A 24,932-nucleotide genomic window follows, 5' to 3' on the forward strand; every position below is an offset into this window, starting at 1 on the left:
AACTCATATTTAATAAAAAGAAGTGAAGAAACATAAACATAACAGGTCACCTATCCACAAGAAGAAAATCATTAAAACCATAGTGGGAGAACAAGTAAAATAAATATTATCAACCCTTGGTTAATAAATTAAAAGTAGATATTAGAAGTACATCATAACAAATCACAAGTTTGTTGAAATAACAATTCTCGATTGTCTCACTTATACTCAATTTAGAAGAGCTAAATTCGTAAAATTTTATGGATAATTTAAGTATTAATATTTATTGGATACTGGTTCACTCTCTTTAAGAGCTTAAGAACTCTCACTACTTCAGTCAACACAACCGCTGGTTCCTTAGTATCAACTCCAACCATTGCAGCCAACAGGTCAATTTTGTTCTTTGCTTTTCCATCATGCAGCACCTCATCCAAACTCGAGTCATTATCAGATGCATCACCATCTACCTCGCTTGACGAGTCGGAGTCTGAGTAGTTCTCAAAAGAATGTTCCTCATCAGAATAGCCTTCACTTGGAACAAAGAATACATAATTGCATCTGTTAGTGTTGCCTTTTGTATTCTCTAGCACATTGAAATTCATGGGGTAGATATTGTATTCTTCTTGTTTAGCAAAGGTTTGCAGTTGCTTTGAGTTTTCTCTGACATCCATTGTTGATGTTGAATGAGGAGGAACATGACACAAAGGTGTTTATATATACGAGGATTGAGTGTAGTACTGGTCCTAAAATGCCATAATGAGGACCGTTATAAAACGAAGAAAACGTAGAAAGCAAAAGTTATGAGGTAATTATGATAATAATTCAATTGGACCCTGGTTTTGGAAATTTGAGTAAGGTCGCATCCTTCTTTTGAAGTGTTATTATGGCCCCTTTTTGACACTGCTGTTTTACTATATTTGACTTCTGTGGTTTTGCTCCCTATATTATATTCTTCTTGCACAATATTAATTTGGTAGTAGTAAAATAAGCATAAACTATGCTTTTTGTCTCATAATAAGTGCCACATTTACGCACAAAAATCTCAAAGAAAAATGTCACTTTCAATTTGTATTTCTGATTATTACTATGTGCATCACTCCGGCGTTATTATTTTAGACTTTGCATTTTTATGATAATGAAAATATATCAGTGATTAATAAAGATAATTTAGTAAAATTGTTATTAATTTCCTTTTATTTATGATTTTTTTCCCTTAGGGTCATATTGAAAAGATAAAACGATTTATTTTGAAATGGATGAAGTATTGGTTACCAGACATAGATGAAAACACTCTCTACCCTCTTGGGTACAAACTGTTTTGAGAAGTGGGGGGGGGGGGGGGGGGGGGGGGGGGGGGGCAGAAGAGGAGAGGGAAAAGATCATTACCATCTATTTTCCCTAGAATAAACCATGAAGGTCTAGTTATATAAATGCAGGGACAGACATAATTGGGTGCATGCATTTGAAAGATGTTTACAGTGAAAATAGCACTGTCCAAGTCTAAAACCACCTTAAAGTGGGGGAACAAGATGGTAGATTTTCATTTACTAATTATTATCAGTACATGAGACCAAAAGAAAAAGCATCTAAAAAGGGCAGGGCCATCAACAAAAATCGAATCTGTCCCTTCGACTATAATAACAAGAATAGTAACTAAACTGAAACTAAATATAAAGTAAATCACTTTATTCTTTAAATATTTTTATAATACGGAAAATAAAGTAAATTTCATTCCCAAAAAAAAAAAAAGAGAAGAAAATATTAAGTAAAAATAAAAAATAAATAAACAGTTCAAATAATAATTTCATGCTCTTCCTTTCCACCAATTCAAATTAAACCTAATATCTTTCCATCCATAAAAATGGCACACCCACCATCAAAATGATACTAACGTAGTATCAAGGTAAAACAACTTTGGATTTGGTTGAGCATTATAACTGCTTTCACTCATTGACACCAACCACCAAATAGACATGATACTTAAGTTAGCAGAAAACAAGTCAACTAATTGCTGGCCACTGGCCAGTATTAAACTATTGGTTACACATGCATGTCATATGGTATAACCGTACATATTACATTTCTCTTGGTGAATTCACGGCAAAACACACACAAGACATAATTTGTAATTTCATTCAACCAAAAATTTGCTTCCATGCATGTCAGTCATCCTCTTGAGCAGCAGCTTCATTGCATGCAAGCTTGGGGTCTATTAGTAACTGATCTCAATATCAAAATATATAACAGGCACTTCTCTACCGGGAAGAATCGCATTCACTCATCATATGGCTTTCAGCATACGTTATTTCTGAAAAATCAAAATTGGTCTATTGAAACCAGTCGTGCTACCTGTCAAATCTGAAGTGATTGCTTCTACTGTTCTAAACCCAATCTACAAATAAGTTAAATATCATCCATTAGCATTTGAATGAAATTGTTATAAATAAATTGGCAAAACAAAATGAATACTTATTAATAAAACAAACTTCAAAATATAATTCCTGAAGTATTTAATACAAACCTTATCTAGCAGTATTTCCTGAAACTCTTCAGGTCGAAACTTAATATTACGGTAGTTGGCAGCAGTGATCTGCATAATGGGAAAAAAATGAATCAATACTAGACTCTTCCTTATTTTTCGTAAATAATGATGAAAAAATTTGAAAAACAAAGTTTAAATATTAGCAGATTGATAATGCATAAATTGCTCAACCAACATAAAATGAAATTATAGAAGAAAACATAGGACATCTATCCATTTAAAAGGTAGGATTTGCTTTGTTGAAAAGCAAATCCCTAAACAAAATAGGTTCAAATTTCACGAAATTGATTACACAACCACACCATGCACAACATTTACAAAACAAACGAATACAAGATAACTGAATAAAGTAAACTCAGTAAGCTCGCCATATATCATGTAAAGGTTTCCACATCTCAGTACACCCTTTGAGCTAAAAAATCAATAATCACAAAAAAGAAGGCAAGCTAATTGTTACCTCTGAGGCATTACGGTTGCTTTCATACGACTTCCATGGCTGAGGTTCCAACACAAAAATGCCACCCTGCTCAGAAGAAAGATTACATTGTAAGAAACGGAATATATTTAGCTAATTGTTACCTCTAGAGGATATGTGCAATGTTAAATCAGTCAAGTTTGAACAACGAATCAGAGCAGGAATAGAGAGTGCAGAGAAAATGCACTTGGATATAGGGGAGAGACGGGGCTTTAGGAAAGAGGGCACAAGAAAACAGGCATTATTACCAAGATAAAGAGAACGGAAGGAGAAAGGCGTAGATTGTTTACAAGGGTTCATGCACAAGCATGGAATATAATATGAAGCTAATTTTTTTTTTTTTTGAAGAAGCTAAATTAGCCCACCCAAATTGGCACCACGGAGAATCGAACTTGAGGAGGAGCACACTCCCAGGTCCCAAGTCAATACCACCAGGCCAACCCAAGTGGGTTAATATATGAAGCTAATTACAGCATAAATACATCATTCTCTCACTAGACAGGTCTCATATCATGGCCTTTTCTTTTTTCAACTGAACTTTTATATTACGTGGTTAAGACCTAAGAGAAGGAAAGAAGAAAAAAAAAACCATAGGATGGTAGGAGATGATACTTACTGGTCGGAGCAGCTTCCAAGTCTCTGCAAATAATGTAATTAATCCATCATCCCCCCAATTTAGATGTATCCATTTTGATACACTAAGACTGCAAATAATAGTTAGTATATAAAGAAAGGGTAAGTCACATGACACTTAAGAATTTCTTTCTGCCTGCAGCTTAGTAATTTAAAAAGAAGTAAATGCTGGGTGAACATAAAAGCAGTTGTGCTCATGTTTAACAATGAAAAACTACAACAAGAAGATAACCAATTGGGATATAAACTATCTAGCAGAAATAAACCCAAAAATTGGGCCAGAAATGGCCCAAGAAGAACGTAAAGATAATCAAAGGCAAACAATTTTGAACAATGGGCCAGAAAGGGCCCAAAATAACATAAAGATAATAAAGACAAACAAAAGGAATGCCAATTTCTGCCTTCCTCTCCTCAAGAGCTTAATGCCCCCAAAGAAAAGGTTCTACTTAGTGAAGCAGAAAAGGCAAAAGCAACTCACCAAAGAATAGTATCATAGTGCTTTTCTGGTGGGTGCCGACTGTGAACAAAATTTTCTCGTTCAAAAGAAACAATATTGACCAGATCAATTTGCTTCAAAGAAGAAGGCTCTTTGGAAATCTCTTTTGTATTAACATTTGATGATACAGTGGCACTGTTCTCTGAATGGTCTGTATGGCTGTTGTCCTTGAGTTTGGAAACCTTTGAAGGTTTATTCCTGGCAGATTCCAATCTAGCGGTTTTTCTCAAATTCCAATTTGCATCTTCCACTCGATCTAGCAAAACAGAGAAAAGCAAAAGAATAAACAATTGAAACTAAACAATTTGGGATTTTAAAAATGAGGACTTACTCTGTTGCCAAATTACTAGCAGTATTAAAAGAATTGAAAACTACATATTCTGATAAGCATCCAATAGGATTCAAGAGTCGGAACAAATAAGTGTGCATCTTGAATATGATGAGTTGAGTGTGTCAATCTACCCTGATTTTTCGCATAGTATAATGCATACTAGCCACCTGTTCATACAGCTTTGTAGTATTACAACTTACAAGGAGACTTTGCTAATAGCATGAGTTGGTTTAAGTAACATATAGCTAGTTATTGCTCTTCGGCATTTTAAAGATTCATTTGCAAACTTAATGTCTCATTTTGAGCACACAAATCCGAAATATGTTACCTTTAGCACATATATAAGCCTCATCAGATAGTAACATAAAAAGAGAGAAGCTAACTTTTAAATTGAAGAATACCCTTCTGCAATAGAGATCAGAATAGATATGAATCTTACCAGAATCAATGTCGATTCCAAGAATGCTCCGGCAGTTAAACTTCAGTGCTGTTGGGAGAGAGGTAAATTGAGATCATCATGATAGAAATTACATTTGACATGAAAATTATTACATAGGAATTAAGTTTTATTGCTTTTAGAGCTTTGCAATTAAATAGAACTATAAGATTAATACCTAATGTAATTTCTTTATAACATAAGGAGAACGGCTGCATGTGTTTGGTCTGCGGTGGCGAGAATTGATTTTGTATAATTAGTTCTAGCTAAAAGTGAGTTGAATGTATAAAATGGTCTGTGTTTGGATGTATTTAGGTAAAAGTGAGCTAAACAATAAATTCACTGCTAAAATCAGCAGTAGAAGCCAATAACTACACATTCTAGATTGAACTTGAATAAATTTTACAAGCAAAATTAAATCTATTTTAAAACATCGAAACATGTCAAAATCAATTATACTCTTCTAGAATCAATTTTAGCCCTTCCAAAATTGAAACCAAACATACACTAAGAGAATCAATAAAATCAACCCAATGATGCATGAAAATTAGACATTACTAGGATAACATTGTAGAACTTGATAACATGGTTAAAAAATAAATAGTTTGGTGGAAAAAAATACCAATTTGTATGGTGATTATCCCACTGTTGCAACCAATATCAAGACAATCCTTCCCTTGAAACCATTCTTTCCTGAACACTTTCAACCGAGGGTCTTCATCCACACCTTCAGCAATCTGAAACAACATTGATTCATGTAAAGTTTGAAGCTTTTGATTAAAATAGCAAAAAAGGGGTGAATTGAGAAGAAGAAGAAGAAGAAGAAGAAGAAGAAGAATAGAAAAGATTACTCGATAGTTGTAGTAACTCTTGTAGTTTCCGTATGGGAAAACTTGTTGTCGCTTTTTATTGTTGTTGTTGTTCTTGTGATTTTCCTTTAGGGTTTCAACTTGTTCGCGTTTTCTTCCATTTTTCTGATCCATCTTTCAATCAACAATCTAAAATGAGGTTAGAGTTAGGGTTTCAACGAACCAGTTCCAAACAGTGAGTACTAAAACCCTGTTTTTGTGTGTGTGATTGTTTTTTACCTTTTTTGTACACCCCCTCCAGGTGGCATCACATGCCACGGTGGAAGTGAGGACTTTTGTTGCTAACTTATTTTTTTTATTGATATGTTACGTATTCAACTTTTCTTTGTGTTAATTTTGGTGGGTTAATTTGTTTAAAAAAAAATGCATTATATTATCAATATTATATGCCCTTGAACAAATTTGATTTTTGAGCATGCAACGTTTGTCTGAACACAAGTACTAATAAAAAGTAAATATTAATGTTTACGTATGCGATTTGGTTCGGTTCGATTTAAAAAAACAAAATTATCCAAAATCATCCGATAAGAACGGTTGTTACAAAAACACATCCAATAAATTTTGATTTTGTGCATTTTTCTATTTCTTTTAGATCGTTTTATTTTGAAACAGTTTAAATGTGAATACCCTCCTAAAAGTACAAGTTTAGTGAACCAAACTTAAAAAATTTATGTCGAAACTTGTAAAAGAACAAAAGCTTGGGGAAGGAGGTTTTGGGGAAAGTTTACAAAGGATTTATAAGAAAATTAGATGACTATGTTGCAGTTAAAAGGGTGTCAAGGGGATCTAGACAATGTATCAAAGAGTATGCATCTGAAGTAAAGATCATTGGTCAACTAAGGCTTAGGAATTTGGTGCAGCTCATCTGAAGTTAAAAAAAATGATCTTCTACTCATTTATGAGCTCATGTCAAATAGAAGCCTAGATTCCCACTTGTATGGAAGCAAAAGCCTACTCAAGTGGGAAACAAGATACAACATTGATGGAGGCTTGGCCTCAGTATTACTTTACCTACATGAAGAATGGCAGCAGTATGTCATTCACAGGGATATCGAATCAAGTAATGTTATGTTGGATTCAAATTTCAATACTAAGCTTGGTGACTTTGGACTAGCAAGAATGATGGATCATGGAAAAGGATCACAAACAACAATTTTAGCGGGAACAATAGGATATCTGGTTTCTGAATCTGCTACAAGAGGCAAGGCTAGCAGAGAGTCTGATGTGTACCGTTTTCGTGTTGTTGCTTTGGAGATAGCATGTGCAAGAAAACCAATTTAAGTAAAAGCTAGCGAAGAACAAGTGCTTTTGGTAGAATGGGTTGGAGAACTCTATGGTATGAGTAATCTAATAGAAGCAGCTGATTCAAGGTTGTGTGAAGATTTTGATGAAAATGAAATGGGAAGGTTGATGATTATTGGCCTATGGTATGCTCGTCCAGATTATACTTTGAGGCCTACAACACAATTAGGCAAGCAGTACATGTGCTTAATTTTGAAGCTCCATTGCCTAATCTCCCAGCAAAGATGCCAATACCCACATACATTTATCCTTCTAGTGTTAATGCTCAACATCTTCAAGCTCAACATCTTCTAGTGTTGATGCTCTTAGACTTGCCCAACCTGAGCCTTTATCAAGTAGTTCTTACACTCACTCTTCACAATCCAACACATCTGCAGCTCTTTTGCATACATATTAAGCTGATATGTAATGTGTATTTTAACATGCAACCCATTCTAGTTCTAGAAGATAAACATTGTTGTGCTTGTGCAGGATCCGGAATATTAATTTTCTGATTGATAAACAAAATATTACTGTTTTTAAGCATTTGCTTTCCGTGTAATCTCTTGATTCGACCATGACACAACTGGCAGCCTTTTAATAACATAAGAACAGTTTGCAAACATAACAGTTTATAAATGTGCATGTTATTCATTAATTATGCCCGGTATAAACCACCCCGACAGTACAACTCGAAGCATCACAACCAACATTGTCGTCTCCAACCTCTCCATCCTCTCTGATTAATAATTAATCATTTATAATTAAGGAGTACTAAAGTAATCTAACTATAAATCTTAAAATAATTTACAAATAAAAAAAAAAACTTGATCTATGTGTATTTTTTAACATTGATCCTTATGTTCTAATGAAACAAATATTGCACTACAAATTTATTGTTGTAAAGTCTAGATTGTTTGTTCAGTATATGCGTGTATCAAATAACATAAGATACAAAAAAACAAACTTGTTATGTATATAGACCATCAAACAATATATTGAATAAATAACTGCATTTGTAATTCAACAACTTTTTTTATAAGCATTGTAATTCAATCACTTACCCTACGCTGTTCTAGCATTTGTTACAAGCATCATCGCTAGAGTCATTATTACATTTCCTACAAAATCGAATTTGGATGTGATATTCATTCTCAATCTATAGACATACCAATTCTTTGGCAGACGTTTGATACAGATATTACAAGATTGTTGTGATGATGACCTACCTAAATACTCTTCTACTCCAACTCCTTTAGAAAATCAATATTATCTACAAAAACCTGAACATTTGAGATTGGAAAAAACAAGTTAGTCACAAATGCTTGATTACAAAAAATGAACAAACAACAGAAGGGTGCTAGATCTCCAATTGACAAATAGAAGTACTAAATCAGAAAAAATAACACAATGAAATATATGCATGCTTTACACTCTAATATGAAACCTTAAATTTGTCTAAAATGGATCAATATGGCTTGTTTATGCATTATACGCAGAAAAATAAATAAAAAAACAGTCAATATTATAGTGTGTGTGTGTGTGTGTGTGTGTGTGTGTGTGTGTGTGTGTGTGTGTGTGTGTGTGTTCTTATGTAAGATGGAATTCACACACCAAAGTAAACAGAAGGGAGGCGATAAATTGAATGCAAACGTACAAAACAAAGGAATAATGGCGACTTGTAAAAAAATTGGGAGACACAAATCATACCGAACAAATTTTTTAACTAGTGCGCTTGGCACAATAACACTCAAAATCCAATTTATGGATTTTAAAAAGGAAGCGATAATGGAGAAGTTGTATGTAACAAGACCAATATGGATACGGTGATATGGTCTACCATCTCTAAATATTACTACGTTGATAATTGATTATTGTGAATACCATAAGGTACCAAAATAAGATTTCAAAGTAAAATTTGAAAGAAAACTTTAACCTTCATTTTAGCATTGGATTTTTTATATAAAATTATTATATAAATTTTGCGATAGTGTCAGTATAAAGGGAAGAGCGACAGATAGAGAGGCCAGTTACTTAAACAGTTAGGGAAGTTGAGTAGTTAGAAGTAATATTATGTTCCTTCAAAAAAAAGAAGTAATATTATGTATAAATAGGAAACATGAAAATAGATTAAGGCATTCTGTACATTTGATAGTTGTATTTGTATATGACAGGAGAAATGATAAAGAAAGAGACTGGTGACAGGGGAATAATTTCCTTCGTTGGGTTCCGCTATTCTGAGGTCAAACTTGTGACTCCTGGAACTACAGTTACCCTGAGATCATGAAGCAGGTTGATGGAATTGAGAAAAATAAAGTATATGTTGCATGAGTTGTTGAAGAGTCAGGGAATTGATATCAATGAAGAGGAGACAGAAGCACATAATTGGGCATGACAATCAAGTATGCAGCAAAGAAAACACATAGATGAAAGGGTGTTTGAATTAAAACAAGTCTCGCTCTTGAGTGACGATGGAGGAGTTGTCTGATTTTAATGGAAGACACATGTTGAGTTGGATGCCAAATAAAATATGAAGTAAAAGCAAGGACAACCTGAGAGGAGGAGTCACTTTAAAGTAATGATGGAGAGACAGTTTAGGAGAGAACTAGAATGAAGTGGAGCTTACAGGTAGAAGCAACGTGGAGCCAATGGAGTAGCCGAAAAGCATATAAGGACAAAATCGGTATTCCACAAAATGGGTATGCTTCTAGACTTAATTGGCCAAGACCACACTAAACGACTATATGTACCTAGAAGGCTCGTATAGAGTTCCTCAACAAGACTCGTCAGGTTATTAATGCCAAGCTGCTTGCTTAAAGGGCAAGCCCACACTTGGAGCATGGACAAATAAGGGTAGCCTAAGAGCAGATCTAGAATGGAATCAGATACGATCTTAGAATTTGGACTTTAGGCCTAAATCAACCTCAAAAGCTAACTCAAAAGACGAGGACTGCTCAAGCCTAACAAGGATTAGGAGTGTCTTTAATATGGTATCAGAAACTTTATGGCCAAATAGTTAACAGTTTGATCCTTGTTATCCTTATTCTTTTATATACAAAAACTTTCAACATACAGGAAAATGAGTATGCATTATAAGCTTCAACCTCAACAACCTCTTGCATGTGGTGATCTGTTAGGTACAAAACCATTCACAAGCCTTCCCTTTCCATGTTAAACGTTTGAGTGAATTGCTCATTAAAAAATCAAATCACAAGTTCAAAGAGACATACCGTCTTCCATCCATCAGGATCCAGGCATGCAGTAATTTTTGTGTTGATACCAGGCAATGGTCCAGGTTCCCGAGTAAGCTTTCCCGTGGATAGTTTAATCGCTTCGGCAGTTTTGTACACATCATCTGTACCTATTGCAATCTGTAAAGTGGGGAAATGAAATATAACTGATAAAAGAAACCATCTTCAAATAGAGGCAAGGAACTACGGAAATAAATATTCGGGGTAAAAAGCATTTAAATTATTTTAAAAATGAAATCTGCAGTAGTTTCTATTAGCACAAAAAAAAGTTCAGATCATAACCACAGCAGTGAAAACCTCTTCACAAGATTCAATCGAAAAAGAAGAACTTCTGGTTACCTGAGCATAAGCATTTCCTTTATCATATTCAGTGACTCCATAATTGTAAGTCAACTCCAGAACAGTCGTTTTATCTTCTGGACCATAACCAAGCATTGCTATGGTATACTGCACAAAAAAGCCATAACATGAAAGAAGGTAGGCAAAGGACATGCCAAAGTGTCAAAAGGCAAAAGATAAGCAATAGATACCTAAGACTTGCAAAAGATATTTAGTGTACCAATATTTCAAAACAGGTATACATCAAAAGAACACAAAAGCAAAAGGCAGATGACAGTGAAAAATACATAAAGTAGGTGGGAAATAGTACCTTGTTGTCTGGATTATCCCGCGTACGAAGCAGCTCCATACCAAAAGCCTAAATGGCAGGCAACCACGTAATTGATTTAATGTTTTGTGCATAAAATAAAAACTCTGAAGCATGAGCTGACACAGAATAGGATTGATCCTCACCTTCTCATAAAATTCAATTGAACGGTTAAGATCACCCACTCGAAGCATCACTTGGCACAATGGCTCGGGAGTGGGACCTCTTTCCAAAAGTTCAAATTTGTAACCATCAGGATCTTCAACAAATGCGATTACTGTTTTGCCTCCTTTGACAGGACCAGGCTCTCTAGTTATTTTTCCACCTTTAGCTCTTATTAGTTCCACTGTTTTTGTAATCTAATAAAGAATCATATAGACAGAAATTCCAGCATCCATGTTTGTCAAAAGGCCAATGGAAAGAAAATCCTAAATAATGACAAAAACAGAACCTCCACACCATGTGAGATTGAGGATCAAGGCCACCAACTCAACAGGAATGAACACAGCATGAGAGGTCAAGATGTTAATGACTGATACTAGTGATACTAAAGTTTGGAAAACTTACATCATCAACAGCAATACCGAAATGGCCAAATGCAGTTCCAATATCATATTTATCAACTCCGTAATCTGATATTGTTAAATGAAAAATAAATACTAATTAGAAGCTTTCTTTACACAAGCATGAACAACCTACTTCATAAAGTCTAAATTCATAATAATTCTAACATCTTAAGAGGAATGTCAACATAGTCAAAACCCATAGGTCAATTTGGATTGGCTTTTAACTTATAGAACCTTCTCAATCCAATTAAGTTTATAGTTCTTCATTAAAGAAAAAGTATTTATAAGCTTATACTAGATGTTAATGAAGAAGTTAGACGAGAGAGCTATTGAAAATATTGAGATGCAAAAGCTAATTTGAACTTATACAAAAAATCATTGTTTAAAGAACTCAAAGTTATATACCAAACCTGGTTTAGCATTTAGTACCTGTTTGGATTGACTTATTTGAGCTTATCTACTAACATAAGCACTTGTGAGAATGGTTGTAACAGCTTATGAAAACAACTTATGACATGTTCATTAGCTATTTTCAGCTTATTTTCATAAACTCTTTAGGACAGCTTATTAAAACATGATATAACTGATATGAAAACTGTTTGACTTCATTTTATCTTTATTATTTATCAAAATAGGTCATACATAAGCACTTAACTTAATTGTTTACTCAAATAGGACCTTATTTCTATAGAAATGCTTATTGAAAACGAGCCTTACTGTATGTGAGTTCAATAACAAAATGTGAATCTTCAGGTCCATATCCAAGAAAAGCATTGGTATATCTTTCTTCCGGTATGTCGCGCTTTCTAAGCAGCTTCATTCCCAGACACTCGGTATAAAATCTGAAATCACAAAGAGTATAGTAAACTAAATATGCAGAAATTGATGATTAAATTAGAACTCCAAAATAATAAATTGAATATGAAAATACTATAGTATTTACTTAATAGTTCTATCCAAGTCACCAACACGATAAACAACATGAAGCATTCTTCTTTTATCTTGTTTGACCCATTCCAGTACATTTTCTGATGAAGCAGCAGTGACTGATGATGACACGTTCCCAGATGACATCACTTTCAGAGAGTTTCCATTTTGTTTGAATAATCTACAAGCTTTCAAGCCAAAACTATGGGTTTGTGAAACTGCAGCTACATAACAATACAAAAAGATAAAAAAAAAAAAAATTAGTTCAGGAGAAAAAAGTATACATGTATCAATCAATTATCATCATGAGAAGTAAAGAAAGGTTGCAATCGTGAATAAGTTGAGAGAGAGGGAGAAATTACCGGTGGAAAAATGAGAGAAAGAGATTCGGGGAGAGCGATTGAAGAGAGAAAGAGTGGGTAGAATTGAAAAACTAGCGATGGGAATTACTCTCACCATAGCTTTGAGTCGGTGATGATTGTGAAGTGTGAGTGAGTGAGTGAAGGAAGTGTTGTGGATGATGAACTATGTATGAGGAGCACAAGAAAAGAAAGGAATGGAATATTATTTAGTACCCAAACAAAACTTTACACCTTTAGCTGTTTAACTAATTTTTTACTCACTCTAGTCTCTTCTTTCACACAAACAACTCTTTTCACTTCAATAATTCAAAACAAACAACTCCTCACTTCAATAATTCAAAATGAAATAGGCTTAAAGGAGTTTTTTTTTTAATCCCTATAAAAATTTAAATGTCCTTTGAAAAATTTCATCAATTTCTCGTCTTTAAATATTTTTGTCATTATTTTTAGTCTCGAATTTATGTGTATTTTTTAAATTTTGAATTTTTTCTTGTAATTGTGTTTAGTACATTATAAAAATCTATCTTGCGAAAGTTTAATTTTCTTTTAACAAGGGATGAATTAAATATGAACTTTTAAGTTTAAAGTTTGAATTTATCCTTCAAAATTTATATTTAATTCATACTCTTTTAAGAAATTCTACATTTTGGTGTGAGAAACTGTCATCTCTCTAAAATTTAATTAAAAAAAAATATGAAGGACACACAAGTTTAGTTAAAAGTAGGAATCAAAAGTACTAGCAAAAAAATTGAGGGACTAATACTTGATCAGAAACCTTTTTTTTTTTTTGACAAAAACTTGATCAAAAACCTTAGAAGGACTAAAAAGCGAAATTTGAATATTTTACAAGAACCAATGACTTTTTTTTAAGAAGCAAGAACCAATGACTTGTTTAACCCAATGAAATATAAAAAATTAAAAAAAAAAAAAAACATAGTTGAGTATTGTTTGAGTTTTGACTCAAAAATCAATGTTTGTTTTTTAGCAAAATCGTGACACATAGTTTAAAGATCATTGGACACTCTTTATACTCTTTCAACATCTCAATTCATACCACTAGATTTTTTCGAAATAGCATATTCAATTGAAAGCCAAGCACAAGCTGTGCAAGTAGCAGAAAGATACAACAGAGGCTAAAACATCCTTTCAGGATCAGAGAGCACAACACTCCTGATAACCAAAGGCGCTAGCACTACGAAGAAAACAGAAAACAAACTAACAGGGAGGCAAAAAAGCCATGCCTAAGATTCCATAACAGCCTAATAACCAAAAAGTCAGGGAAGCCGAGACCCAAAAACTCCCCCACCAAAGCCTAGACATCACTTCCTAGTAATACACTCTCTTGGGTTCCAACACCACTCATAAAAGAGGCAAGAAGCTATCCTCAATCTACTCAGAGACCAAACCCAAGATACCGCTTTGATTTCTTCCACAATCTCGTCCAAGTGCTTGAATTGGTTCCTAAAAATCCTCGCATTCCTTTCCTTCCAAATCATCCAAATAGATGCATGCCAAATCAACCAAAACGCTTTCCGGATGTGACTAGAATTCGCCGCTCCACTCCAACACGCAAAATGAACAAGCAAATTCGGAGGAGTGATAAAGTCGATGTCTAACCAATTTAGCACCTTACGCCAAACTAGCAACGCCACCTCACAATGCAAAAAGAGATGGGAAGTTGTCTCCTCCAAAGCACCACATAGCACACAAGCACTAGATTCCCCGGGAGCCAATATATTTCGACGTTGAAGATTTACCTTTGATGGAATACAGTTCAAAATTGCCATCCAAGAAAAAGCCACGACCTTAGAGGGAGCCGGACTCTTCCAAAGATTGCCAAACACTTCCTCCTCTATCCCACTTAACCCCTCTTGAAGAATAGCAAATTCCTCCAACAATCTATAAGACGACCGCACCGTGAACGTGCCCCCCTCTTCCGGCAACCAACACCACCTATCCTCTTCCGTACCCAAATCAACATCTTCTATAAGAGCTATTAAATTGGCAATAAGGTTTCTTTCCCATAGGAATGGTTGTCTCCTCCAAGTAAGGTTCCAAACCACCCCACCATCAACCATACTCCACATGTCCCTTACGGTAGCCTCTTTGTGTGTCGAAATCGAATAGATACGGGGAAAGATAAGAGCTAAAGATTGCTCGCCGATCCACCTATCCGTCCAAAAACTAGTATTCCTCCCATTTGACACCTTACGAACCACATTTGCTGAGAACCAATTCTCACCCGAACCAACTTCCAACGTCTTCAAATCCTTCCACCACCCCGATGCAAAGCGCAGCCATCTAGCCCCTTCCTCCAAATTAAGCTTACAAACATTTTCCCCGTATTTCTCTATCAACACCACCTTCCAAAGAGGAAGGTCGTCTTGGAGTAAACGCCACTTCCACTTGGCCAAAAGACTTGCATTTACAATCTTAACATCTCTCACCCCTAAACCTCCCTTACTCTTAGGTTGACAAATCCGCTTCCACTTTACCCAACAAATTTTCCTCCCTCCACCCACCCCTCCCCAAAGAAATTCTCTTTGGATCCGGGTAACCATCTTCACCACTTTTGCCGGAATTAATAAAAAGGACAAGAAGAAAATAGGGATTGCATTCAAAACGGAGTTAAGGAGAGTAATTCTACCTCCAAGGCTTACATATTTGTTTCCCCATGAATTGAGCCTATTCCGGAGTTTTTCCAACATTGGTTCCCAAGTGGATAGCTTCTTGGAGTTTGCTCCGACCGGTAGCCCCAAGTAATTAAAAGGCACACTACCTTCTTTACAACCCAAGAATCTACAAGCCGTCTCCATAAAATCTCTCGTAACGTTCACTCCAATAAGAGAGCTCTTGTGATAATTAACCTTTAGACCGGACACCATCTCAAATCCACTTAACATAGCCTTTAGAGTCCAAAGATTATCAATCGTTGGAACCCCTATACAAAGCGTGTCGTCGGCATATTGCAAGTGGGAAATCATCGTTCCTCCTTGCTTTATTTCAAATCCTTTGAACAAATTCCGGTTTACCGCATTAGACATCAACCCACTAAAACCTTCCGCCACTAAAAGGAACAAGAATGGTGCAAGCGGATCACCTTGTTTCAAACCCCTTTTGACATTTATTTCTTCCGTTGGGCTCCCGTTGACAAGGATTGACCTGTTGCCCCCAAACACACAAGCCTTCATCCATCTAATCCACTTGTCACACATACCCACCCTTCTCATCATATACTCCAAAAAACCCCAATCCACGGAATCATACGCCTTTTCGAAATCAACCTTGAGAATCAAACACTCCCTTTTTGATTTCTTTGCCAAATCCACCACCTCATTCACAACCACCACACCATCCACCAGATACCTACCTTTCAAGAACGCCGATTGGGAACCGGAGATAATAGTATTCATAACCTTAGAAAGTCTTGTAGCCAAAACTTTTGAGAGGATTTTATAAAGGCCTCCTAGAAGAGAAATAGGACGAAAATCCTTCAAGGATGACGGAGCTTTCACCTTAGGAATGAGAGTCACAAAGTAGGATAGGAAACTCCTAGGAAGTATCTCATTCGCATGGAATTGGTCAAACATAATATGAATTTCATGCTTCAAGAGGTACCAAAATTCCTTAAAGAACGCAAAATTGAAACCATCGGGACCCGGACTTTTATTACCATCACTAGCTTTGATCACCACTTCAATCTCCATTAGCGAAAAAGGTGCTATTAAATCCCGGTTTTCATCATCGGTTAAGATGGAGAAAGGAACTCCATCTAAGTTCGGCCGCGCCCACCTTTCATCCGCCACTTGCCTTTGGAAATACTCCACCACTTCTCTACGCACCTCCGACGGAGAGTCAACCCATCCATGATCCACCTTAATCGCCTTTAGGGAATTTCTAACCTCCCTAGCCTTCACACATCTATGAAAATACTTGGAGTTATCATCACCCTCTTTGAGCCACTTTGATTTTGAACGTTGGAACACACTTGCCTCTTTGGATTTGAGAAGTTTCCACATGTCATCAAACTTAGCTTTCCTCCTCTCAACATCTTCACTACTCAAGATCCCCAATTCCCCTTTTACATCAAGATCCGCTATATCATTTATCAAGGAAGCCACTTTAGTATCAATATCTCCATATTCAACTTTGTTCCACTCTTTAATCGCTTCTTTCAAAACTTTAAGTTTATTCTTCAACACCACCCCCATCCAACCGGTAGCATTTTGATTCCTCCACACTTCCTCCACCATTTTCTTGAATCTTTTATTTTCCAACCAAAAGTTGTTGAAACGAAACGGTTTCGGCCCCCATTCCATATTCCCACTTTTAAGAACCAACGGACAATGATCCGAAATTGATCTAGGGAGCACCCAAAGGGAAGTACTCCCCCAACAATTAATCCACCCTTCCGAGATAAGTGCTCTATCAATCCTACTCATCACTTGGCCATTAGCATGATACCAAGTAAAATTACGGCCATAGGGAATAACATCTAGTAAATCCACATCCACAACAAAGGAATTAAAAAAATTAATTTCCGTTACCGTGTTTGAAGAAGCAACCAAGTTCACACCCCTCCTCTCATCCACATGAGTCACCGCATTAAAATCACCCACCATACACCACACTCCATCTCCAAAAGTATTTTTTAGCAAAACAAGTTTCTCCCACAACCTTTGCTTTGCTGCCAAATCACATTTTGAGTAAATATTAACCACCAAACACCTCTCTCTTAATCTACCCCATTCCAAACAAACACCCACAAAACCTTCTCCCATAAAAGAGAAAAGAAGATTTGAATCGGATTTTCTCCAAATAGAGATGATACCGCCGCTATTACCGACGGAAGGCAGATACACCCAATCACAATCATCACTCCCCCACAAGCTACGACACAATGAATCCGTGACCACTTCAAGCTTTGATTCCTGAATTGCCAAAAAATCCACCTTTTGATCATACACCAATTCCCTAATAACTTTTTTCTTCACTCTCCCCCCCAAGCCTCTAACATTATAAGAGAGGACTATCATTGGGAAACCAACTCTCTCTCCCTAGTGGCTTCCTTGACCACTTCTTTATCTTTAAGTTCCGCCAATTTAGTCCCCATTGATTTATCAACCACCTCAAAATTAATACCATTTGTTCTTTGCAAGGAAAAGATGCGGGAGGCATCTAATTCCTTCCTACGCGCACTAGGCAATGCGGTAGGAGTAGATGGCTCCCTTGTCCCCGACTCGTCCAAAATCAAACGAAGACCCGATGTCGACGAACCTGGACCACCTCCTACACCCTCCTCCTCCACGTTGAAAGCACCTAGAGTTTCACCCAACGCCTCCTCTCTCCTCGTCAAAGGCAGCTCGGAGTGGATGGAGCTCCCATCACCTAAACCACCTTTCCTCTTCACTCCCCCTTTCCCATCTATAACCGCCTTTGCAAATTGAAAGCATTTAGGAACTCCCAAATCCAAAACTCTATGCTTTTTCTTTCTACCCCTCCTATGATTAAGGGTCTGTTTAGAGATATTAAAATCTGATAAGGTTTCTTCTGAGTCCAAACTCTCTTCACTTGTAAAAAGCCCATTTCCAGCACTAGGCCCAACAAAAACACCACCTGGTCCCACCTTCCCTCCACACGTGATAGGCTTGGCTGGACCCACTTTGTTGACTTTCAAAACCTCATGTGTTGCCTCTAAGGAATCATCCACGCGCTCCCAAGTATCCTGGAGTGAGACATCTTGGTGGGTCTCACCATCCACCTTCCCCAACACGCCACATGGCAGGCGTTGTTCCCCTTCACTAATTTCCTTTTCATCACACGCTCCCCCACATCCCTGCAGCAAGGCTTCCTCTCCAAGTTTGGACACTTGTCCACCTACCACAGGCAGATCTGTCTCCATATCACATAAATCCTTCCCCTTTTCCTGTGACACAGAAAAGGTCTCCTCACACCTTACTTTTTGTCTTACACCCTCTAAGGCAGACCTAGGAGGGAGATTGACCCCACCCAGTCCTAGGTTGACAAGTGGCACTGTACCATCTTCTTCTTCCTCACTACCTTCCTCATCGGCAGAAATGGAGTCTTCCTCCCCTACCTCCATTTCCGGCCGCCCCTCAACTTCATCCTCCTCCCACTCACCTCGCCTATCCTTCGACATTTCTGATCCCTCCTCCCTACTCCCTTCCCCCTCTTCAAACATAGTAACTCCCTCCACCACCCAAATACAAAAGACTGCTCCCATCACCTTCACCCTCAAAACCTCATCTATTTTCCCCAACCTTTTGGTAGAAATAAGCAGATTGGCCACATCCAGCCTATTTCTAGTGGCAGTTTCCTCATCAAAGTCAATGAAAGTTCCCAAAAGAGAGGCAACTTTTTTAAAAAACCCCTCATTCCAAATATGCAATGGAATGCCTCTAATTTGCACCCAAGTTCTTCTAGTGACAGCAACAATATTAGGGGACCAAGGCACTACCTCAATAAACGTTGCATTCCACCAAACCTTTTTTCCCTCCCTAGCCTCCGATATCAACCCCTTCCTGTCCTCCTTTAACAGCACCAACTTCTCACCCAAAGGGACCACTTTTATGCCACGCCATCCCTCCATGAACAAGCACGTTTGTAAGGCGTCGACCTCCAAATGGTACCGCAATCTGCCCACTACACAGTGCTGCAACTCTTCCAACAAAGCTTCATCTGGAAGGAACTCTAGCGCCGGCAACTCCTCCTGGTTCCGCCCCTCTACACCCTTCTGCAGGACCCCTTCCGTCACATTCCGATAGGAAACTCCAGCTACCACTTGCTTCCCCATCATCCATGGCTTTTGTTGTACTGACTGCTTTTCACCTTCCTTAGCTTCTCTGTTAGTTTCTCTTTGTACTTTGATAGGTTAACCTTGAGTTTAAGATTACCCCACCACACCTCCCTTAGACTCTCCTCTAGCACCACTGCATCCACCACCTCCCTGAATCTGATAAAAGCAAATCTTTTACCCCTTTTGTCTAGTTTCTTAGGGATGAAGACCTCCCACACTCTTCCAAACTTAAGAAAAAGTTTCCAAAGATCTCCCATGGAAACCTCATCTGGAAAGTTAGTGACAAAGAAGGAGACAGTTGACACTCTCTCTTTCTTACCACCACCGCGCCTTGGGGCTACCGGTGGAGGAACTCTCCCCTCATTTTTGTTTCCCTGAGATGCCCCTTTTTTCCCTTTTCCCCTTTTTTGAACTTGCCACTCTCCTTCTCTCTCTCCTTCTCTCTCTTCTTTCTCTCTCATGATGTTTTTTACAATATTTTGATCATGCAAGTTTTTATTCATACCACTAGATTATTCCAAGAATTTGTTAAATCCTTAAAGTGTTCTTGAATGGGAGATTTTGATTTCAAAAAAGCTTATAATGGTATTTTGATTGCATTTATTTAATGGGAAATGCTATAGAGTGTATTTGGGGTATTGATTAAGATGATAAAAATAGAAATATTGTATTGAAAAATGGTGAAAATGATAAATTTAACTTTTTAAAAGTCAAAATATTGTTGAATTCAATGTAAACATACTACTATTTTTAATACCTATCAATTGAAATTTTTTAGTTTATAATAATTAATTATAATGGAATAAAATTGTTCAACCGCTATATCTTTGCTTACTTTGCCAAAATGGTCATCTTTTGTTACTTTATTTTCACCACAATTGAACGAAGGACTTTGTTTTACGAGCAAGGCTGGGGGCGAAAAAAAATTGTGTCATTTTTTATTTGGTTCTTCGACATAATTTTTTTTAGGGAATAATTTGTTACATGTTAAAGGACACTTTAACATAGCTCAGTTGGTAGGACAATGAATTATTATATGTAGGGGCCGGGGTTCGAACCCCGGACACCCCACTTATTCACCTTACAAGGTAAATTCTAGCCACTAGGCTACCTGACAAAAAAAAAGGACACTTTAGCATTTCTACATTGAAAATATTTTTTATTTTGAAAAAACACATTGGAGATGTTAATTAACACTTAATTGTCCCTTTTTATTCAAACATTAAAGTGTCATATTTAAAAAGGTAAAATACTTTTTTTTAAGGAAGGTAAATACATATTTGAAATTAGCACAAAAAAATGTACATATTTGAAATCTATATTAAGAAAATTATGTGCATTGTATCATTGGTTGTTATGACAAAGTGTGCATGTGCCTTTCAATGATCAAGAAACTTCCTTAAAAGAAAATGATCGAAGAAACTTTGTTAATGGTTATTATTATTCAATGAAAGCAATGTCATTGCGAATCACCCTTGGTCTTCTCCGTTACCTATCAAATAGGGATAAGGCTCGAAATCAACGCACTTGTATCCTAAAATAATATCAAACAATCACCCTTGGTCTTCTCTTTTACCAATCAAATAGGGATAAGGCTCAAAATCAACGCACTTATATCCTAAAATAATATCAAAATTTGTTTTCTTATCATATCTCTTCAATTCTATTTTGAGAGTGTTTTTGTTTAAAATAGGAATGTAAACTCTTCTATATAAACCCTCATAAAAGGATGTTCATCTCAACACTTTTATCCTTTTTGTCTCTCCTTTTTCATGGGATAAAAACAATAAGGGAGACAAAAGGAGAATATCTATAAAAATAAATAAATAAAACATAAAAATATGGCAGGTGGAGGATTTGGTGATGGTGGAAATCTCAAAAGGGCTCATCTTTATGAATACAAGATTACAGGGTACTTCATCTTTTCTTGCATTGTTGGTGCTCTTGGTGGCTCTCTCTTTGGATATGATCTTGGTGTTTCAGGTGAGAGTGAATGTTTTATCAATTGTCAATTCTCACATTGTCATATAAATATTACCTAATAAATTACCAAACATAACATACCAATGTTTGGTGTAAGAAACTCGGACACCTTAAACAAATATGGATTTTCTCGTCCCAATTAAATTTGAGTGAAGACCTAAATTAGTCCCTGACAATTAATTGATTATCCTTGCAGGTGGAGTTACTTCTATGGATGATTTCTTGAAAGAATTCTTCCCAAATGTGTATGAGAGGAAACATGCACACTTGGCAGAAACAGATTATTGTAAATATGATGATCAAATGTTGACACTTTTCACCTCATCTCTATACTTTGCTGCCTTGATTTCCACATTTTTCGCGTCCTCCATAACAAAAAACAAAGGTAGGAGAGCCAGTATTGTTGTTGGTTCCATTAGCTTCTTCATTGGAGCTGTCCTAAATGCTGCTTCTCTCAACATTTATATGTTGATTATTGGTCGTATCCTTCTTGGCGTTGGAATTGGATTTGGTAACCAGGTAACTTGAATGCTTCAAAATGATAAATAATGAGTTTATGTCAATACACACACACACACACACGTGTGTGTTATAAACTAACTTCTTGTTGTTATTATTTAGGCTGTTCCCTTATATCTGTCAGAAATGTCTCCTGCAAAAGTGAGAGGAGCAGTGAACCAACTCTTTCAACTAACAACTTGTTTGGGAATTTTGGTTGCTAACTTGGTAAATTATGCGACCGAGCAAATTCATCCATGGGGATGGAGATTATCTCTTGGTTTAGCAGTAGTTCCAGCCATTGTTATGTTTATTGGTGGTTTGTTGTGTCCTGAGACACCAAACAGTCTTGTGGAACAAGGCAAAATGGAAGAGGCAAGAAAGGTTTTGGAGAGAGTTAGAGGTACGCCTAATGTTGATGCTGAATTTGAAGATCTTGTTGAAGCAAGCAGAGAAGCACAAGCCATCAAGAATCCATTTCAGAACCTTCTTTTGAGAAAGAATAGACCACAATTTGTAATTGGTGCATTGGCTATTCCTGCATTCCAACAACTGACTGGAAACAACTCCATCCTCTTCTATGCACCTGTCCTTTTCCAAACTCTTGGATTTGGATCTGCTGCATCTCTTTATTCTTCTGTCATCACTAGTATTGCACTTGTTCTTGCCACTTTGATCTCAATGTTTTATGTTGACAAGTTTGGTAGGAGAGCTTTCTTTTTGGAAGCTGGTGCTGAAATGTTCTTGTGCATGGTAAGTACTACACCATCTTTTTTTTCTTCTTAATTTTCACCTACTTAAATAATGTTTCAAAACTGGACCGAACTACCAAGTTCGACCTAGAATCAATTAGTTCACCGGTTGGTTTGATCCCGATTACATTGGAGTCTGGTTGAAATATATTTTTTCAAGGCGGGTCGATTTAACTGATTTTAATGCTAATATATGAGACCATTTTGATTTGCAGGTAGCTGCAGCAATTGTTTTGGCTCTTGGGTTTGGTGATGGCAAACAATTATCATTTGGTGTCAGTGTCTTTTTGGTTATTGTGATTTTTCTGTTTGTGTTGGGATTTGGAAGATCATGGGGACCCTTAGGATGGTTGGTTCCAAGTGAGCTTTTCCCATTAGAGATAAGATCAGCTGCACAAAGTGTTGTGGTGTGTGTTAACATGATCTTCACTGCCATTGTTGCACAATTCTTCCTTGTATCACTCTGCCACCTTAAATATGGAATCTTCTTACTTTTTGCTGGCTTGATTCTCGTCATGAGTCTTTTCATATTCTTTCTATTGCCGGAAACAAAGCAAGTTCCCATTGAAGAGATTTATCTTCTCTTCGAGAACCATTGGTTTTGGAAGAGATATGTAGCAGATGGAAATCAAGAGAGAGCATCAAATGAACATGCATAAGATGTCAAGAAATTCTACAACAACAATTTGTTGGATTTATTATTTATCTACGTAAAGATATTCAACAACAAAATATGTTGGATGTAATATATTATTGGCATCTTAAGTTGGAAGAGTACTAAGAAGAATTAAAAGTGTCAGTTGTAGGCTTCTTTTTCCTTTCTCCATAGTATGTATATTGGTTTAGGGAGGGAAGCTAGGGCTGAAAACTATGGCTAGTTAGTTGAGGACTAAGTAGTTGACCCTTGTACCTCTTGACATAAAGATGTCATATTTTTATGTTTTATTTATTTATCTATTTATTTATTATGAAATCTCTCTTATGTTTTATTTATTTATATATTTATTTATTATGAGTTTTATTTATTTATCTATTTATTTATTATGAATCTCACGATTAGCATTGCTCTTTTTCTATTACACTTTTTACTATAAATTAAATAGTAAAGAGCATAATGGAAAACAAAGTTTGCAACCACGCCACCACGTTATCACGACGTGGTTTGTTTTAAATGATGCAACATATAATATGATTATGTGGAATGATCAAAACTCCTAAAATTGCAAGAAAATGCCCTAAAATCTTCTTCCGAATTCATTTTTGTAATTTAATTAATAACATGTATATAATTAAAATCCATTTAAATGACTCTAAATCATCAACTTTACTTCAAAACACACCACATGACCGTATTTTACTTCAAAAATATGAGTGAGCGTGGGAGAGAAGCCAAAATTGTAATTAACTTTTTTTATTTTTATATCATATCTTTTGAAGAGGATTTTTATATCATATCTAATTTTTGCTTAAAGACATCTATATCATTTTGTAAATACATATATATATTTGTTTACTTTTATCTTTTAGAATTTTACTTTTATTTTCTTTCATACCAAACTATTAAATAATCATCTCATTTTTTATTCTTTTTCTCTCCTTTAAACTTTTTTTTTATAACAAGAGAAATAACCTTAGAACGAGGGAATGATGGCTCAGTCCAAGGCAAGAAAGACTTTCGATCTAAAAAGCACTTATAAAAGTATTTACATTTACCTTCATGCAAAGTTATTAGTGGAACTCGAACATTAGAGTTTTTAGATCCAAAACATGTCTTTTTACCACTAGAACAAATCCTTGGAGTTTTTTCTTTTAACTTATTTTCTTTCATTTTATTTCTTATATCTTTCCTTCCTCAACCAAACAAAATCTAAAGAAGGGAGAGACTAAAAGTTGCCGCGGTTGAAGTTCTTATGAACTAAAAATTGGTTTTATTGTTCTCAAAAACTAGATTGGATGGCACATTTTTTTCAAAGACTAAAGTGTATCTTTACTTTAATTATTATTATTACTATATATATATATATATATATATATATATATATATATATATATATATATATATATATAAACAGAGGAATTTTCTAACCA

The 24,932-nt window shown here is 36.0% G+C and overlaps 4 protein-coding genes and 1 pseudogene across 5 annotated transcripts; 2 read left to right on the forward strand and 3 right to left on the reverse strand.

Annotated features, from left to right (window-relative positions):
- Window positions 1–1,769: 1,769 nt before the first annotated feature.
- LOC146934527 (S-adenosyl-L-methionine-dependent methyltransferases superfamily protein) lies at window positions 1,770–5,959 on the reverse strand. Its single transcript, XM_085706422.1, has 8 exons — window positions 5,744–5,959; window positions 5,515–5,629; window positions 4,896–4,943; window positions 4,108–4,381; window positions 3,613–3,700; window positions 2,979–3,044; window positions 2,501–2,569; window positions 1,770–2,371 (listed from the first exon to the last, which is right to left on the reverse strand). Exons 1-8 carry the CDS (start codon window positions 5,873–5,875, stop codon window positions 2,282–2,284), a joined length of 882 nt encoding a protein of 293 aa, XP_085562548.1. The 5' UTR covers window positions 5,876–5,959; the 3' UTR covers window positions 1,770–2,281.
- Window positions 5,960–6,431: 472 nt separating this feature from the next.
- On the forward strand, window positions 6,432–7,580 carry LOC146934528 (L-type lectin-domain containing receptor kinase IX.1 pseudogene; annotated as a pseudogene).
- Window positions 7,581–8,040: 460 nt separating this feature from the next.
- Window positions 8,041–12,990, reverse strand: LOC146934529 (putative lactoylglutathione lyase, chloroplastic). Of its 2 annotated transcripts, none has more exons than XM_085706424.1 (9): window positions 12,795–12,990; window positions 12,449–12,650; window positions 12,223–12,347; window positions 11,507–11,571; window positions 11,086–11,298; window positions 10,943–10,990; window positions 10,633–10,740; window positions 10,273–10,413; window positions 8,041–8,325 (listed from the first exon to the last, which is right to left on the reverse strand). In XM_085706424.1, exons 1-9 carry the CDS (start codon window positions 12,889–12,891, stop codon window positions 8,284–8,286), a joined length of 1,041 nt encoding a protein of 346 aa, XP_085562550.1. In that variant the 5' UTR covers window positions 12,892–12,990; the 3' UTR covers window positions 8,041–8,283. The 2 variants fall into 2 exon arrangements, with proteins under 2 accessions (XP_085562550.1, XP_085562549.1); XM_085706423.1 differs by having other exon boundaries at window positions 12,449–12,656.
- A 1,123-nt stretch (window positions 12,991–14,113) lies between these two features.
- On the reverse strand, window positions 14,114–19,608 carry LOC146934530 (uncharacterized). Its single transcript, XM_085707925.1, has 3 exons — window positions 17,839–19,608; window positions 15,827–17,725; window positions 14,114–15,700 (listed from the first exon to the last, which is right to left on the reverse strand). Exons 1-3 carry the CDS (start codon window positions 19,606–19,608, stop codon window positions 14,114–14,116), a joined length of 5,256 nt encoding a protein of 1,751 aa, XP_085564051.1.
- Window positions 19,609–21,352: 1,744 nt separating this feature from the next.
- LOC146934531 (sugar transport protein 14-like) lies at window positions 21,353–23,817 on the forward strand. The gene is made up of 4 exons (XM_085706431.1): window positions 21,353–21,594; window positions 21,791–22,113; window positions 22,216–22,845; window positions 23,060–23,817. The coding sequence occupies exons 1-4, from the start codon at window positions 21,453–21,455 to the stop codon at window positions 23,501–23,503; spliced, it is 1,539 nt and encodes a 512-aa protein (XP_085562557.1). The 5' UTR covers window positions 21,353–21,452; the 3' UTR covers window positions 23,504–23,817.
- The last annotated feature ends 1,115 nt before the right edge of the window (window positions 23,818–24,932 follow it).

Source organism: Medicago sativa, chromosome 4 (genome assembly GCF_051527215.1).
Source record: "Medicago sativa cultivar Bolivia chromosome 4, Bolivia_mono, whole genome shotgun sequence".
Classification (NCBI taxonomy): domain Eukaryota; kingdom Viridiplantae; phylum Streptophyta; class Magnoliopsida; order Fabales; family Fabaceae; genus Medicago; species Medicago sativa.